Raw genomic sequence first — 18,905 nt, 5'->3', positions numbered from 1 at the left:
AAATTATCTTAATCTTGTATTGGCAATAAGTCACTGACACTGTTGAGACAACTCTTTTTTTTCCCATTAGGCATGAAATTTGGTGCTCTGAAGAGACACTCTCCTCTGTAAAGAGCACATAGGCGGGTTGTGGTGGTAGCTGGGATTGCTAAATGCTGGAATTCCCTCATCCTTATAATCTCCTGTGCACCCATTTGTTTCCTGGGCTTGTCTGCTCTAATGGCTTGCCGTCACGTGTTGGCTTCCTAGTAGTGGCTAGGCAGGCATCTTGTGTGAGGGTTATAATGGTACTCTTTTTTTCTTCCCCCCCCGCCTTTCTATGGCTTCCAGCTTTCTGGAATGAGTGTCACTTCTTTAGGTCATGGTATATCCATGAGAGATTTCTTTGTCTGAGTTTTGATGTTTAAAGCGAGCAGAGATATTAGGAAGGAAGCTCTGTTGGTTCCACGCCCCGCCCCCGCCTTCCCAGTTGATTTTTGGTTGCTCGTCACTCCTGCCTCGGCAGTGGCCGCGTGAGTGTCACATGCGATGATCCAGTATCAGGTAATCTTGATTGAAGAAAGAAAGGCTTTGCTCATCATTCACAAGGTGATTCTAACTGGGGGAAATGAAATCCTAACAATACTTGAATTTATTAGGTATTCTCGCTTGAGATCCTCTTTTCTGAGATGAATGGAGTCGTCATTGTTGGGAGTGCTGAAGATCTGATGTGGAGGGAGGGATGAAAGATAAGGCTGTATCTGCACCTACATGCTGTATCTTCAGCTCTCTTGCCATTGACCCATCCACCAGTAAAAATTCTCTTGTTTTCTTGCAGTCATTACCTTCTGTCTCCCAGGGCTCTGCCAAAGCCATAGCATGGCATGGTTCCCCAGGGTGGCCAAGCCAAGCTGGACTTGCAGACCTCCATCCTGGTTCCTCGCTGGGGCTCGTGCGTCCTCTCTGCTGTGTTTCTGACCCACTGTCTCTTGTGTCTCTTCCACAGGGCAGCCTAGAGAAATGTAGCCTGAAGGCCTCCTTTTTAAGTGAATTTCCTCGAAAAATCAGACTTGATTTAAGCATATCATGTGTCTTCTAGTTTGTTTGCTTGGAACCTATTGGCACAGACCTGCCCATGCTTTGAATGATTTCTGTCTCGAGGCAGAGCTAAAACTTGTCATTAGTAAGTGTGTACTTATTGCTCAGTGTGTGACACATTCATGGGAGTCATAAAAGTAAACCAAATTAACTTCTGCCTGCAATGAACATGAAAATGAAGACTGGAGAGGTGGAGTGATCTACTTTTAATTCCCATTAGCAGGTTTTCCTGATCATTTTGTATTGCTTTTACTGAAGCTGAGGATGGATCTTGAAGATTTTCATGTAGCAGTCAACCGGACTGTTCGCTTTTTCTCGCTTGCTCCTTCTTGTTGAATTTCACCCACTGATTTCAATGCTAACTATAAATGCAAGTGGCAAACAGTATAATTAAGTAGATTAAATCTCTCTTAGCTACAGGCTTGTTCACATAATGGAGAAATGTTGGTTTTCTTTTTTTTTTTCCTTTTGCTTTGGAATAGCGTCTCCTGAAATTCTTAAACTAATGAGCAGACTAAATGGAAGCTGTGCATTATCTGTTTTTAAATGTGTACAGAAGGTGGCTTATAAGCTACTGAAGCATTAGTAAAAAATGAAAATAAAAAGCAGAGTCATCAAAATCAATCAAAATAAAATCAAGCTAATTTTGCTAAAACGGAGTGCTGGCATTTGCCAGTAACTTGCATTTGCTTATTTTCTCTGCCCCAGCCATTCGGTTGTGTATTTAGGAACCTGTGCTCTGTGCTCCCTGCAGAAACTTGGGTGTTACAGCTCCTCAGTTTGAATTTTTTTAGGATCTTGGATGATTTTGCCTCTGATTCTGTTAGCTTTCCTTCTTTCTCGGTTGCACTTAGGATTTGGGGCAAAAATCAGAAAAGGAAGCCCCTGTAGCTTTTCACTGGTGTAAGGTACAAGCTCCTTCCCTTCTTTCTCCAGTACTGGGCATCTTTCATGCTTCCAGCTTTGAATTCTCGTGTTTATTTGAACTCCAGCCCAGTGTAGTATCAAATTAAGCTTTTGGGGTTTTCTTGATGTTTCAGATGGAAATTCATTGGAGGCTCTGAGCCTGGTTTTGTTTGTTTATTTTCTTTCCAGGCATCTCTGAGATGTGCTGCTCTTACTCCTCATCCAGCTACAGCACAAGAAGTGCCCTAGCCTACTGGGCTTGGGGGTGGGATGGGCTTCTGACTTCTGACAGGGTTCTTTTTACTTGTTTTTGTCTAAAACATCCTCCCGGGCCCTGATCTAGGTGTAGAGTAAGGCTTCTGGGACAGACCTGTGCATCTGTGGGCACCTGATTGCCCTCTGTCAGGCTATGTGTAGCTACAGTGGGTGCCCCTATGGTGCCTTTGGGAAGACCAGAAAGCCACCAGCTTTCCCTTGGAAAGAGCCGGTTGTCGGAGCCTGCCTCCCTGCCATAGACAGAGTCAGGCAGAGGTGAGTGCTGATGGAAAACATGTTTTGGGGTGTGTGGGTGTGTGTGTGTGTGTGTCTGTGTTTTTCACCTTCAGTGATTGTGGAACAGCATCTTGGCACAACTTTACTGGAGTTGGGGCTGCCAGGGTCACCTAGGGATGCGCCTTGATGGCTTCCCCTGACCCTTCTTTCCTTGATGCTCTGTAGTTTCTGGATTTGAGTAGTTTCCCTGGATGGTGAAGTACCCTCATCCTACTGGGCTGGGGGGTGGGATGGGCTTCTGACTTCTGTCAGGGTCTTGTCGCCCAGGGCAAGTGATGCGGGTGGTCAAGTGGTGGTTGGTGCTCAGGTTTAGAGCATCGTGCCATAGTCAGCACTTAATTCAGCTGTGCGTTTGATGGGGCTGCCTCACACTTGGCATAAATATGCATCTGTGCGTGTGGTGCCTTCAAGCATGGCCCATAATTGACAGCGCGTTGCACTAAATCTTATCTTGTATGTGCTTTTCCTGGTAATCCATTGGTTCAGTGGAATTACTCTAAGTGTTAAGTATTATTCTTCCTCGTGTTTTGAAAGACAAGCCCTTGGACTTGTTATGAATTCTACTTTGACAGCAGTTGCAATAGCTGTGCATTGTATAATTGAGCAATCAATTCCAGCATGCTATATTGATGTTTTCAGTGCAGACACATGATTATAATAAACTGTAATGCTCTTTCAGTAATTAGACAAGTGGCTGTAAATTTAAAAGGCAAACTTGAAAAGTACTGGAACTTTCGGAAATCCATTTTTATTGCAATTTAAAGAAGAATTACTTTGTTTTAACTCTCCTCAGAGTGTTGTAATTTGGGACAGGCGCAGCTGGCATACGTAGACCCCTCCCCAGCATCTCGGAAATCCAGTCCTGCTGGTGATACAGCATTCAGACTGATGGAAAGGATTTTGCTTTCTTTCCCTGACGTGGGGAGAAGGCAGTAGAAGAAGTAGTAGGGCAGCATCACAGCTGATTTAATTTTGTTTTCAGTGCATGACACTTAATTGGAAGATTGCTTAATTCTAGGAACTGCTGTTCTGCACCACCATACCACAATAATGTATTTAGGTCATGGCTGTAGCGTTTGGTCAGAGTACCTGATTGTGTTTAACGCAACTGTTTTCCAGATTCAAGTGATGATTTCTTTAAATATTAGGTAGCTTTTGAGGCAGCATTGCTCAAACTTTCCTCTGTAGGTAGGCGTGCATACATCCTAGGAAAGTGTGACTGAGCAAATACCTCAAAACAAGTGGAAGGTTTCTACTTTTTAAAAAAATTTGTTTGTTTCCAGTCCCCTTCTCCACTCCTTTTAAGGTTGGAAGTGGTAGAAAGGAATGATAAAAGATTAAATTTGGCTACAGCTTTAGCATTATGTGTATCTGTGTTTGCAGGGTTACGAATTTTTGAGTTTAAATTCTGAGTAGGATTAAGCAGTGTTTTCACTTGTGTATCCCCAGCCAGAAACTGCTCCCTCCTACTGGAGGTTTCTGGGTTGTTTCCCACCTGCGTCTGTCTCTCAGCTGCAGTGGCCGAGGTGACCGGTTGTTTTGCAAAGACCCATGTGGCAGTAGGTGGTGTGCTGGCTCCAGCTGTGCCACGAACCAGATGTGATTGGGTGCTTCCCTCTCAGTCAGATCCGTCTGCTCTTGGAGACACCAGAGTATGGGCAGATATGTGGGCTCTTTCACAATTTTAGAAAACACCCAGCCGAGGATGGAAACTTTTGGGCGTGTAGTGCGCTCCTGAGTAGGGGATGAACGATTGCTGGAGCAGTTTTTTCGGTTTGCCAGGGGCTGGGACTTCAGTTCGAACTGTTTACAGGCTCCCATTTCCATGTCTGTATTTAGGGCAGAGGAGCTGATGAGCCAGGAGATGGTCAACCTGCTGTTGTCATCGGTAGGGCCGGCCCTTTGCCTGCTTCCTTTGTGTTGTGCACTTGCCCTCAGTGAGATGGGACCCTGTCCAGGCTCACGCTATGACCCGCTGCATCTCCCCCCGACGTGAACGTGGCTGCCGGGATGCGTGTGGGGCCAGAGGGACGGCCTGGATGCCAGTGCGGTGGCTTGTGCCTCATGATGGAGGACTGTATGAGGTTGAGGCACCCACCACCCCTTCCTTCCCCTTCGCCACTTGGAAAGTGGTGCAGCATTGGAGAGGTTGGATGGATGGTGATGCTGGGATAAGCTGCCTGGCTATAAGTGATTATAAAATGTATTAGTTGTCCTTGGTAGGCGAATTTTGCTCCTTGCTGCTCTTTTGCAGTCCGGGGCAATACTAAGTTGTCCTATTTGTACCAGTTTGGCGAATGATCTACAGGCAAAAGCTTGGCCTTTCCGACTAACAATTTTTATATTACATCTAATGAAGAGTTGTGCTCCAGAGTAGCGACTTGCGGTCTGCAGGAACAGCTGGTGTTGGATCAGGAGCCGAATAATACTTCTGTGTAGTGTCATGAGAAAAGAGTTTGTTTTTTTTTTTTCACCTCCAAGTGCAATTGTTATTAGAAATACTAAGAAAAAAAGTCTGCAGTGTTTATCCTACCTACAGTTACAGAAGGCGTGTGTACTGGGGACTAAAATCTCACAAATCCTTTTGCACCGAAATAACTTCTGCTTAATCCGCATTATATTTGTACCCTGAGCACACGGCAGGGCGGATGGGGACCGGCTGCAATGGCAGCAGCACCGTGGACCTTGCTTACAAGTCCTCCTGAGGAATTTCTTTCTCTTTTTGTTTGCCACAACTTGGTTTGTGAAGGCCCATAGTGTGTTATTTGAGAGCAGTGAACATGTTTTGACTAGTTTTTGTGAGGCACTTGGTGTGTTCTTGAGTACTCGGTAAAAAGTAATAATCGGAGAACGCGCAGGCTCCATTTCCTTAATGAATGCCGTTTTTTTCCGTGGATTAACCTGGGAGCCCAGTATGTTGCATAATGGCTTTTCTGTCATGTGGCCCTTTCAAATAATAAACACGGTGGCCACAGACTTTTGGAATGCAACCTAAATACTACCCAGGTAACCACCCAGAGGAAATTGTCTTCATTTTGGTCCTACTTTTGCTAAATAAATAAATAAAAGGCCCGGCGACCCCAGAGGTTGGGGTTTTGTTGCTGGCAAGTCGGGTACAGAAAGGGTTGTTAGTACAGGCTTGGATTTCTGAGTCAGGCTCCCCGTGCTGACGAAGCAGAAATAGTTTGAGGTCTGAAAATACTGCCTGAGTATTTGAAAATAGTTCTTGTGGACACAAAGCTGTTTACAGATCACTCGCTGGCCACGTGCCAGTTTCTCAAGGACAAGGTGGTTTTTTTCTTTTTTTTTTAGTTGCTTTAGAAGCACAGATGTACTTGGCAAGGTATCAGAAGATAAAAATGCTGGAAAGAGTCTTCTGGTGTTCTTCTTGTTTAATTAAAATACATATAACTTCAGGCTAAATGTGTGTTTTGCATCTTGCAAACAAGTTGGGAAAATATTTCTTAATTTGCTCTTACGTACAGGGTCATAGTATAAAACACAGTCCCCGTTCGTGTGGCTGCTGCGCTGGCTGCTGTGATACTTTTTAAGAATGCCTCCTCTGTATTCCACCAGCACATCCAGTGCCCTAGAAGATGCATTTTAGTTTCAGCTGTTGCTGCCTAGTAAATTATGGCTTCCAAGCCCATAGTAGCTAGGAGATATGGCTAACTGAAAGTCACACTGGTGGTGTTCGTAACGGACTAAAGGAAAAAGATGCAGCCTGTGTCTGCAAAAAAACCTAAAACCACACAGTTCCAGTCCTCCTTTGTTGTGTGTTGTAGCACCGGAGGAGTATTGACAGTTGGACTGGAATTTCATTATATATATGTTTTTTATGTATTATCTATTTAAGAGTTCATTAACTTCCTTACTACTAATATTCTGGAATTCTTTAAAGGTTGTGGGTATGAAATCTTTCATTTTAACCATGTTGAAATAAAACTCATTACGCAGCCTGACTTCCCTGCTCTGCGCAGCTGCGTTGTTCCACCGGGACGCTATAAATGAAAATAGAGCTCCTTCCTTTTGCCCCTCATTAATATTAAGCTGTCCAATGATAGCTTTGGATCCTCCCCATGCCGTGTGTGTGTGTTAGCATCTTGTGGTGGGTACAGCTAGACAAAAGGCAGGATTCTCTTGGTGGGGTCAGCCAGATGTGGCAGCGTGTGTTGGGCTCCTCCTTGTCCAGCAACAACAGCAAACTCAAAAATGCATTAAAAAGGCACAAAAAAGCAGTAGAGCCAATCGTTCACCCTTTCCCCTTCCCCTCCCACCTTTTCTTTTGTGTTTACAATGAGATTTTGTACCTTCCAAAATAATTCCCCCATTTGTTTAGTGTACTTGAAATTAAAGAAGTTGTTGATTTCTATTTAATACCCCTCGCGGTGCTTTCTGGGTGGGAGGCTGGTGGATGTTGTGGGACGGTGCCCTGGGCAGAGAGGGCCCCCCCCACCCCCACCCCCCGCGAGCAGGGTAGCCAAACGCGTGCTGTCCCTGCCTGACAGATGCCACCCGGTGAGGGACACTGTCCCCTCACTGCCTGGGGTGGCCGTCACCGGTTTCTCGGTTGGTGTTGGTTATGGAGCTTCATGCAGCTCTTGCTGATGCTTTTTTTGGCAGTGGACTGAATGCAACAAGGCTGGTGGGGTGTGCGTGGGCTTCGTTTTCCTTCTGTCGTGGCGTAATGACCTGTGACAACATCTCCCAGCAGAGGGTAGTCTGCTTACAGCAGCCTTGGTGCGTGGCAGGGAGGGGCAGGGACTATGGTTTTGATCTGCTGCCCCCCAAGAAAAGTGTGTCTTTTGTGGCATTTCTATATACCTAATGCTTAACTACTTAAATGTGTCGGAGGCATCTCGCCTCGTGTTTCAGGAGGCGTGTGCCCAGCACCGCGGTGGTTTCTCAGCAGCTTCTCAGTGGTGAGCAGAGTGAAATAGGCCCAGGCTTGCCTGGGTTTGCAGAGGGCCTTGGTCACAAGGTGTAAATTGCTCCGTTTGGTGCATGTCCAGGGGTGATGAGTTAAATGTCGATATGAATTCATTTAAAAAGCAAACAAACAAAGAGAAGCAGCCCCGGGCTCTTTTCATCCAGGCTTATTTGATGTCACTCTGGAGAAGTGATGGGGGGGCTCTGCCCTCTATCTGCTGTCTCTCTCAGCTAAGGAGGCACCTGTGTTGTTTCGAAGCCCGCATCTGTCCATGTGGGGACCTGGGTGGGTCAGTTTGGACCACACTTGGTCTAAGGTAGAAGCAGTGGATGGTGCACCACATCTCTCTGAAGTGACACCCTGTGGTTGTGATGGTGGGGTGGCACCTGGTGAGCACAGGGCTTGCTCTGGAGACCTGTGGTGGTCCCCTTCAACCTGATCAACGCTGGCCCTGCTGCAGGGACTTCCTGTGGCCATGCCACCAAAACGGGCCTGTCTGTCCTTCAGTTGGTGGACAAGATCCAATGGAGCGTGTTCGGTGATGAAAGGGGCTGCTGAGGTGTAAAATGAGAAATGATCTGTATCTTTAGCCCATGTCATTTTGTATCTACAAGCACATGTTTTATCATTTTGGTCTTAATTCTTCTCTTGATGTTCTCCATCTGGCTTGTTTTTAGTTATAGTTGCCAGAAAGAAATTGTTCTGCATAAAAGAGACCATTGCAAGGCGTCCGAAGAGACAAATCAGTGTTAGGAGGGGTGAACTTTGTGACTGGTAAAGACGTTAAGGTAGGAGGAAGAACTGATTTGAATGAGAGTTGGACACAGCACATTTTAGCTGATGTTTCCAGAGGAAGCCAAATGTGCTCTGAGCCAACTGCGTCCACGTGGGAGGTGTGCCTCTATCTGGTTTCATTGTTTTGTTTTAGTTCTAGGGTTTTTTTTGTGTCTTTCGGTAGTGTCCCAACTAAATTACCGAGGTATGTTTAAAACCAGAGAAAAGTGCAAGTAATAATAAGGTTAGAGGCAGCTTTTCTCTTTTTGGAGGGGGCTGAGGATGGGAACTCCATTGTAAGAGAAAGTGGGTACTGGTGCGTTTAGTGCAGGTTGCTAAATCTGGGCATAGCCTGGTGGTGGCTGGAAGTATGGGATGAGGATGGCTCTTGAAGAGGATATTTTCCAGGCTGGGGACTCAAGCCAGTTAGCTCAAGTAGTCCCTGTAGAAGAAGCATTGAATCTGGGGCAGGAAGCTCTGGGTGGCCACCTACAGAGCAGTAAATTTGATCCAGCAGCCAGCTGATGGCTGGGGTGTCTGGTGGAGGGGCAGCACTCAGCAAGGCATATTTCTTTCAGAAACTTCTCAGTGGCCTGAAGTTGAGGTCTTATGGAAGAATGCATTGCAGCCTTGCTGCCAGTGTTGCCAGCAGATCCTAGTTCATTGACCTTTCCTGCTCAATATTTGGGAGGAAGAAAAAAGACGGAAATCTGTAAGCTCCACATGATAAGGGAATGTTTTGTGCCATTTGAGCTAGGGAATACATAGCCATGGGGGATCCCAGTTGGCTGAATGGACTGGGATCGGCATGACTGGGTAACGAAGGGTCAGCCATAGTCTTAAACTGCACCGCTGCTAGACCTTTTACCCGCCTCCTTTCCCCTGCAACATCCCCTTCTTTTGGCAGCTTTTTTTCATCTGTTGCCTAGTCACACATCTCAGTGGCTGTGAACAGAAATGGGCGTAATTGTCAGGCCTCACTTTGGCAAATCTGTCAAAGGGGATTTGGTACCTCCTGCTGATCGGTGGGGTGAGGTGGACAGCTGGGCAGGGTGCTGGGAGTCGTCAGAGACGCCTCCTAACTCTGAGATCTGCTGTTGACCTGTTGCGATCCTGGGAAAGTTTGATTGTGGCTTTCTGCCATGGTTTTCCCACCGTCCTTTCCCCCCTCCTCTTCTTTTCTTTCCTTTTTCCTATTTAGGCAATGAGCTGTTTGGGAGAAGGAAATGCCTCTGGTAATGTATATCCAGCATCTTTCAGAGTGGGAAAGCTACCACAAAACTAACAATCGAGGTGAAAAATCAGTGCGTAGGACTCTCTTTTTCCTTACTAGCGGGTAACATCTTTTCACTCTATCCCTGGAAGTACTGGACTGATATTAACTGTGCATCTTTCATACTTCACAGAATGCAGTACTGTGCATGAGTAAATTGTCATTATTATTTCTTCAATAGACAGCTAGTGAGCCTGTGGATATCCAAAGCAGGATAGAGAGCATGTTGTTTTCTGTTTTGCTTTCCAGGCATTTGATGTCAAAGAGTTAGAGGGAAAACACAGAACCCTGTCCTGTCTTTGACTTAAACAGTAGGAGTCTTTAATAGCTTCTGGTTGGTTTGGGTTTAGAAATCATCTAACAGGAAGAAAGAACATTGATGTTGGCCTTTTTTTCTTCTCGTGCGTTTCTGCAGTGATTTGCCAGGCTTTTGTAATGAAAACATTATCCCTTTTTTACAAATTTATCTTCATCACTTGAGCCTATGACTTTTTAGATTATTTAGCTGATACGAAATGCTGTATCAGTAGGAACAGCATTATTTTGACTACAGATGCAACTAGGTAGACTTTTTAGAATCATAGAATCATTTAGGTTGGAAAAGACCTTTAAGATCATAAAGTCCAACTGTAAACTTAACACTGCCAAGTCCCACTAAACCATGTCACTAAGTGCCACATCTACGTGTCTTTTAAATACCTCCAGGGATGGTGACTCAACCAATTCCCTGGGCAGCCTGTTCCAATGCTTGATAACCCTTTTGGTGAAGAAATTTTTCTTAACACCCAGTCTAAACCTCCCCTGGCACAACTTGAGGCCATTTCCTCTTGTCCTGTCGCCTGTTACTTGAGAGAAGAGACCAACCTCCACCTCTCTACACCATCCTTTCAGGTAGTTGCAGAGAGCGATAAGGTCTCCCCTCAGCCTCCTTTTCTCCAGGCTGAACAACCCCAGCTCCCTCAGCCGCTCCTCATGAGACTTGTGCTCCAGACCCCTCACCAGCTTTATTGCCCTTGTCTGGACGTGCTCTGGCACCTCAATGTCTTTCTTGTAGAGAAGGGCCCAAAACTGGACACGGTATTTGAGGTGGGTCCTCACCAGTGCCGAGTACAGGGGGACAATAACTTCCCTACTCTTGCTGGCCACACTATTCCTGATACAGGCCAGGATTCTCTTGCCTTCTTGGCCACCTGGGCACACTGCTGGCTCCTATTAAGCTGGCAGTCGAACAACACCCCCAGGTCCTTTTCTGCCGGACAGCTTTCCAGCCACTCTTCCCCAAGCCTGTAGTGCTGCATGGGGTTGTTGTGACCTAAGTGCAGGACCCGGCACTTGGCCTTGTTGAACCTCATGCCATTGGCCTCAGCCCATTGATCCAGCCTGTCCACATCCCTCTGTAGAGCCTTCCTACCCTCAAGTAGGCCGACATTCCAGCCAACTTTTTGCTTAAGAACATTTTCCATTTTATTATTTGTTTTTAACTGGGGAAGTTGCTTTCACTTTGTGCCTGTTTGTTTTTTGCCTGTCAAAAATGCATATTCTGTTTCCTCCACAAGCATTACTCCCATCGCTTTTCACAGGGTAGACTTAGTCTTTCCAGGGAGTGGGGTGAAATGTCTTGTAGAGTCCAAGTATTCATAATGCAAAGTCGGTTGGTCTGCAACTTTCTGTGTTGGCAAGTGACAAAAAGAGCTGATGGTAAACATGGATTCAAATAAATAAAGTTATCATTTATTGCACTGGTGGTGTGCAACCTAATAGCAGAGTATTGCTCCATGGCCTATTGCCTCAGGCTGGTAGGAGTTTAGGGTCAACTAAATGAGAAGCAAACTGAAAAGTTAATTTTGGCATGGGGGCGTTGTGCAGCGCTACTAAGAGGTGGTACCATGGTGAGTTTTCACTTGATGACATGTTTAAATCTAGCCTGCTGCTTCTCTGTACGATGTAGCAACTGAAAAGTGAACTAGTAGATTTTTTTTTTTTCAACTTAGTTGCTCTTCTTTTCACAATTGGCGCACAGGGAGGCTGGAGAAGTTTTCCAAAGGCTTAATGGTGTACAGTTCACAGGATAATCCAAGCTTGTAAGTCATGAGTCACGCATGCTGCCTGCCTTCCTTAATGTGTGATGTTGCCCCATACTCTACTTCCATGCCATTTAGCTGGGGAGCAGGCTTCCAGGAACAGTCCCCCAAAAGGCACATTAATACACAGGCCGGAAACTGTGTTAGTACGAGAATTACATTACTGTGGAATACATATCTCGGATAATTAAGGGGTGGAGGGCAGGTAAATAAGCTGATAGGATTCCTTTTGCGTTTAATTTGCAGAGCTCTTTGATAACATTAAGGCATCTTAGGGGAAAAAAAAAGCACCATGAAACCCAGCACATAACACCACTTGCCTTTGAACCTTTCCCAAACAAAATTTTTACAGTAATAATGTGGGCAGAGGAAGAAAGAGGCAAGAAGGAGGTGTATTAACTGACTTGGAGAGTGTGGGTAGGCTTGAAATTTATGATGTTCTGCAGATCTTGGCAGTCTACCAAGGATTCCCCTTGTCCCCTCTGCTTTTCAATATGCAGAAAGCCCACTGAGATGAGAAATAAACACTATATTGCTATCAGACATGGCTGGGAATATATGCTTAAGTAGAGGATTCAGTTTAAGATCCAGTTAAATGCTACAATGTTGCTATGTTGATGAGAAGAGATTTTAAAACCCTCCATATGTAAATGAACTTTCTGTCATCTGCATGAGAAGAAACAGGGCAAGGCTTGGGGTCAGCAGACTCCACTCCACTGACTTGCTCATCCCAACAGGTCATTTAAAAATAGAATGGTGCAGTAGTGGTCTTAAAAACATTCTCAAAAAAACCCACAAGTGCTTTAATATTAATAGATTCATGAAATGAGGGAAAGAAAGGAGGGGAGGGTGTGTAAGAAACGGCAAGCAGTTTGAGAATTTTGGTCAATAAAATCTTAATATAGTCTAAATGAAGGGAATGTGTTAGTGAGCTCTTTTCCATGGGGGTGGGAGCCAGACAGCTGACAGTGCCGATGTTTTGTCGTGACCCCCACCTCAGTACCTGCTAAGGGGCAAACTCTTGCTCCTGGTTGATGTAGCCTCCACTACCTGTTGCTGCTACACAGCGCAACCTCTGCAGCCTCCTCCGTCCTTTGGCTCTGCAGACAGTCATCGTATACTTAACAAGAGGCATCTAGGTTGCTGTCATCTTCATTACATATTTCATATCTGTGTTGTAACTTTCTGGCCGGGGGGACAGTTATCCTGTGATCCCCAGCCTCTGACATTTGGTATCCAGAAATATTTTAAGAAACTGCTGGTTTTGGTTAATGTGTGGCCCGAGTTTTGCAATCTCCTGGCGTTTTTCAGATACTCGGGTGGTAATTGCCGGCAATTTGCCGGGAGAAACAAAGCTGCAAGAACCTCTGGTTCACCCTGGGGATGAGGGAGCCCAGGATGCCCTGAGGGGCCACGGCTCCAGACAGCACTAGAAAAGGGTCCTCCTGCAAGAAAAATGCTGTCCTGCTGGAGTGTTAGTTGGCGGTGTTGCTGTGATGGTGTCTGGATGGGGCCTTAATGGTTACCACATTTATGAAGAGCCCTGAGAATTGGATTTGAATAAATTTTAATCCCAGGAGATTGAGTTCAGAGGGTGTTTCCCATCTATGACTTCTGCAGTTCTTCCGTTGCGTTCAACAACTTTGTGATTTTATTCTTCTTCTTATTTTTGATGCAGTCAATTTTTTTCCAAAGCAAAAGCTGGCTATGATAATCCGAAAATCAGTTTCCGAAACAGGAATGCTTAGCCATTTCATGTTGTGAGCAAAATTATACCAGCATGCTAATAGTTTGACAAGTCTGTTCTTGAGCAGAGCTGTTAAGCAGATAAACAAACAAACAAAAACTCTGCTCATGCTTATATGTTGTGTTTGTGATGTTTGCTTTTTCCCTCCCTCTAAAAATGTTTTTAATGAAAAGAATGTGGCTTTAAAATGTCCTTTTACTTCTCTCACATAAATCAGTGTCATGCAACCCCCCATATATATGTTGTAGATGCTTAGAATATGAACGCTCCATACGTTACGAAAAGGGAATTTGGAGTAATTTTAAACAATATTCTGAAGCGACCAGGGTTTAAATTTGGCCTGGGATACTGAGCAGCCCATACTTCCCACAGTCTGCAGTTCCCTCGCTTTCCAGTCCCTTAGGAGGGTTATGGAGAAGCTTTTCCCATCCCTTGCTGCAGAAACAGCAGAGTGAACCACGAGCAATCTCTGCGCTCTGCTGTAGCTGTCGGGGCCCAGGTTTTGATTGGGACGAGCGGAGGCACCAGCAGGATCCTGTAAAGCTGCAAGGGGAGGATGGTTGGGCTGGTGCACATTAGTCATCCCGAGTGGGCCAGTCTCACAGGGAGGAACATCATCTTGAGAAAAGCTGTGAAACTGAGCCCTGGGAAATTTTGGGCTTCTGGTGGGCTTGCTATTTCCAGAGAGTAGTTTGTAGATTAAAAAAGACAAATAGAGCAAACTTTCCATAAAATGTGTGGCATCCCCTGGATGTCTTGCTACTTCGCTCTTCTGTGTGACAATTCTTCTGCTTGGAGTATGTTCTGCCACCATTTTAGTGTCCCTGCTTTGCTGCAGAATTAATGGTGAACCATATTTCACTGTTTTTTAAAAGGTTTTTTCTTCCTCTGTCGTCTTTAGTGTTGTGAACCTTTTTCCTCCGAGATGTCCTTGTTCCTCTCTTATCTTTAACATATTCTTTTTGTACCTCAAACTGTGCTTCCCCATGTCCTTGGGCCTTTTAGTACCTTCCACAGAGCCATGGAAAATAGGGGCAGAGCTGAGAGGACACATTTTTCCACCTCAGTGTAAAACATTTTCCCCTCCTCCCTTGGTGGGATGGTGAGTCTTGAGGAGAAGACCACAGGCTTTTGTCATTAGGCAGAGGTCCAGAGTGGGAAATGGGAGTTGCGTCTCTCCAGGGCTTGCTGAAAGGCTTTGGTTCAAGAAGTAATAAGGTCAAGGTGAGGTCAGTCTTGGCCATTGCACACATGTTACGGCCCTGACTTTGTTTCAAAATCCAAACCAGCTTGCGACCAAGCTATAAAAAGAAATGCATATAATAAAGAGAGTTTACAGAGCCGGCAGAAGCCTGAGTACAGTAATTTATTTATAGAAAGCATGTGGATTGGTTAATAAGGGGAGAGCGCAGCACAATACAAGTTGTAAAAGAAAGCGGGGGCTGTGAATTCTGCAGCATTTCATCAGAGTCCTTTGTAATGCACCAGCAATACCTGGTCGTTACCATGAGGGCATCGTAAGGTGTGAAGGGGTCAAGATTTCTCCAAAGAGATTAGTGTCTTGGGGTGCTTCAGTTCTGGGGTGCCAGTCTTGGAGGAATCTGTAAAGAGGTTAAGGATTTAGTCCAGGAAAAAAAATACATATTGTTGTCCATTAGCTATAGTGGATGCTACGTATAGGTCTTTGTGTGGGAAACGTAGAAACTGGTGAGGAACTGTGACTTTAGTGAAAAGTTTTGTTGTGTTTTTTATCATGAATTGTGGGTGAAGAAGGGGATTCAGAAGTGTAGTGGACATACCTCTTGCTGGAGCGCTTGACTGGTTCAGAGAAGGGCCTTTGGGAATGATGTTTGGGAAGGCCATTGGGAGACCAGGCTGTTTGGAAGTCTCGGGGCAGACTACGGGGTGTTAAGTGGAGAGCTGGAAAGTACTAATACTAGAACCATTTCTAAGTGCCTGTTTAGGAAAAAAAACCCCACAGAACAGCTAATTGCTATGGCCCCACCTTCTGTAAAAATATGCTAGAGAAAAAAGGGTTTTTGTCAGAAGTCAGCTGAGGCGAGTTGCAGCCCACCAGGGCTGGAGGGGCCAGTGGTGCTGCCTCCCTCCCAGCCCTGCGATCTGCCTCCTGCCAGCCCCGGTTCTGCTCTGGCTGCAGAGCAAACCAGTTTTAATTTCCTGATCCGCAGTCCCCCGCCCCACCCCGCAGTTTGCTTTTTCTGTGTTAACTTTTCTGCCATTTTCGTGATCTCAATCAGCTTTATCATATGATCCGATGAGTGCCAGAAAGAGCACAGTGCTCCTGGGAGAAATATGTGACAGGAGGCTGGAGGGGGAGGCAGGGGAAGGAAGGGTAGGAGCTCCCCGCCGCAGGAGCTGGGATCTATTAATTCAGCTCCAGCTGTACTGAGAAACCGTACCCTTATGGTGGCGTAGCTAAAGGGAGGCGATGTCTTGTTCTTGTCTGGCTATCGTGAGACAGGCGGAGAGAGTTATTGCAGGTCTGATGCATCACTTGAAGAAACCTCACTTTTTTTTTTCTTTCTTTTTTTTAACCAGTGAAGACCAAAACACAGACAAATGTCCTTTTGCAACCCCCTAAGCCTACTTGAGTTTATCTAGGAAAATATCAGCCAGGTACCAGGCACTGGTGCATAGAAATAAAATACGCAATACGTGGAGTTTAACTGTTCTGGCATGTTAATAAATTATCATTACTGACTATGAACTTTGCTAAAGTAAACAGAAGGGAAGCTGTGAATGTAATCTGTCTGTGCTTAATCTTGATAATCATCCCTTTAATGTAAAGAAAAAGAAATGCGTTCTAAGATTTGTGTAAGAATATTTTAAAAAGAAACTTTTTCTTTTTTTAAATCCACCTAAAGTACTTGTTGGTTTTCATATGAAGTATTAGAAGAGAAGGGTCCAGCACAGTTGGGTTAAAACCCAGTGTCTGGAGCTCTCGTCCAAATGTTTTGCTCTGTGTATGCTGAAGGGATGGGTGAGACGCTGGTGCTGATGGTTCTCTCTCTTCTTCAGGGTCGGCATGTCAAAACGGGTCAGCTGGCAGCCATCAAAGTCATGGACGTTACCGAGGTGAGTAGAGGAACATTCTGCTTTATTCGGAATATCGGTAAAATTTAATAATGAGAGATGACGTATGGCTTACCTCCTATTTATGTTGAAGGGCATGGTCTTTGCATGTGAACGCTGGCTTTCTGTTTGCAGGACCTGGCGTCTCGAGCGCATCTGCCCTCTACGAGATTTCTGTGTGTTTGTGTGTAGGGGCCTCTGGCCTTCACAAATTGCTTTGGCTCGTCCCAGGACATACGAGTAGAAATTTCACAGGAGAGGGGAAAAAAGCCGGATTCCCTGCTTCCCACTTTTTTCTCTTAAATGCAGCATCTTGCTTTTACTGAAAAAGAAGGTGAGGAGGGTCCTTGACGTAGAGGACAGTAGTTTCCCTGGTACATTTGCAGCCTAAAAAGGGTATACATTTATTCAAAGGAAATGGGTCCAATAAAGTTCCCAGAAGCCTGAAAGCAGAAACATCTGCAGGAACGATGAGCAGATTGCTGGCAGAATTCAGCAGTGTAAAGTAGTAGTTGTAACTGACCCAGGGGGATTTACTGTGGAGCTTTAGATGGGAAAGACGGGAAATTAACCCAGCCAAAGAAATAAAAAATATATGCCCATATTTGAATCCTTAGATGTCTTGCAGTTTATGCTGTTCAAAAAGCAATCAGTTTAAATTAATTCTTCAAAACATATTGGGAAAAGCATGGGTTTTTCCCTGTTGATTCCATTTGTGTTTTATGGAGTTAGATCCGCAAATTAACACAACAGCTTCAGATTTAAAATCGAATGAGATCCTTGACGGATATTGCACTTCTGAAGAGAGGTTGTGCCTCTTCAAACCAAGCGTCTTATTTTTCTGAACTCTTCGATCTTATGTAGATATTAGGGAGAAAATTATGTTAACGCATGTGCATTATAAAAGTAGGGGGTCTTTGGCAAGCTGGTTATATTAAGAAAAACTCCTACAAGGGTGTTACTGCAAAATGCTTTATATTTTGGTGTGTGTATAGGCGCCAACGGTAAAAATGGCCTTGGACACAAGCTCCTGGGTGAGTGGCTGGCGTGTAATGGGTAAACATGCAGGAAAGGGAGGAAAGCAAGAAGGCAGGGTTAGGTCAACTGATAGGACTTCAGTCATATCTCTGAATCTGCTTGTGATGGATGGGCAGTGTGACTGCCACTCTCTAACTTAAGCTGTTGTTTCTGCCAAGAGGTAGACATTCTTGTTTTGGAAGACAGCCTGATAAAAATCAATTTTCAGCTGGAGATTTTCAAGGGCTGCCTTCATGAGGAGGCAGTGCTATTTTGCTGCAGTTAACAAGCAGAAGAGAAGGTGACAAAGGTGCGTTGACATGCAGTGAGCGTTCTTTGCACAGCAAACGTTTCCATTTGTGCCAGCAGTTTTACACAGGGCAGCTTGCTGGACTGTGTGCACGATGAAGGCTTCTTCGTAACATTAAGATTGGCTGTACTGCACACTCCCTCTGTTTTTAATAGCATATGTTAATCACAAACAGTTGCAATAAAGAGGTTGCACAGCAAAAGGAAAACAATTGAAAACTGCTGTCTATAGTATGGCTGAGCTCATGTTGCGGGAGATGGCTCGTATTTTGAAACTTTCTGTAATTTTTGGCTGGTTTTGAAACACTAGTTGTATATTGGCACTGTCTATCTTTTATCTCACAAGCTCATGCTTTTTTAGGGGATGAAGGGCAGTCACAGGGAGGAGTTTGGAGAAGTTAGCCCCATGCAGCTTAAAAGTGTTGTCGTTCCTACCAGTGGAGCTCATGTGTTTTTGCTTCAAAGTAATGAGCCTGCGGAGGCTAAAAATGTGGTGCAAATTCTTCCAAGTCGTGCTAAGTCAGCTCTGCTTTTTAGCACCAGGCGTGGATGATACTGTTGCTAACACAAGGCCTGGGTGATACGGTTGCATGTACCATTTTCTCAGTGGCAGATGCGGCTGTAAGATATTCCTGACCACTCTTGCTCACTGGTTTCTTGCCTGTCCCCAACACTTGTGCCAGCACAACTGCCCTGGGGCTAGATGGTGACCTGGATCAGTGAACAGGACCCAGTTTCAGATTAAAAATACCCTCACTCCTCTTTTTTCCCCCAGTTATTTATAACCTGGATAGGTTCATTGATCTAGTTTAGCACATGACATTACAAACAGTTGTGCTGTCGCTATGAGGAAGGTGGCTTGAGATTGGAAAAGAGTTACTGATAGCCATGGGGGAGAAGGGGTAGTAGCTCAAATTGGCATTGCTGCTAGAGATGGCCATATCATCAAGCCATGGCTTCCATTCCTCAAGGGGTGGATTCATGAACACCTTTTGCTGATGGGAAGGATGGAGCTGCAGCTCCATCCTGGTTCTAGCTCACCACAACTTATGGGTTTTGTGGGAGGAAAGAGTGTAGGGACAGAGGGGGCAGTGACTGCTACCCTCAGCACTGCCCCAAAAGAAACGCTGAAGGAACCACAGCCTC

At 45.2% G+C, this 18,905-nt stretch overlaps 1 protein-coding gene across 9 annotated transcripts in view; it reads left to right on the top strand.

The window, feature by feature from the left end:
* MAP4K4 (mitogen-activated protein kinase kinase kinase kinase 4) overlaps nucleotides 1-18,905 on the top strand; it is a 165,515-nt gene that overhangs the window by 62,526 nt on the left and 84,084 nt on the right. For all 9 annotated transcript variants that reach the window (XM_063339309.1, XM_063339325.1, XM_063339316.1 and 6 more), the window contains exon 3: nucleotides 16,380-16,436. In XM_063339309.1, coding sequence (XP_063195379.1) covers nucleotides 16,380-16,436 — 57 coding nt within the window. The remainder of the gene's footprint in view (nucleotides 1-16,379; nucleotides 16,437-18,905) is intronic.

This window comes from Chroicocephalus ridibundus, chromosome 1, assembly GCF_963924245.1.
Source record: "Chroicocephalus ridibundus chromosome 1, bChrRid1.1, whole genome shotgun sequence".
Lineage (NCBI taxonomy): Eukaryota > Metazoa > Chordata > Aves > Charadriiformes > Laridae > Chroicocephalus > Chroicocephalus ridibundus.
This window is presented reverse-complemented; position numbering and strand designations above follow the sequence as displayed.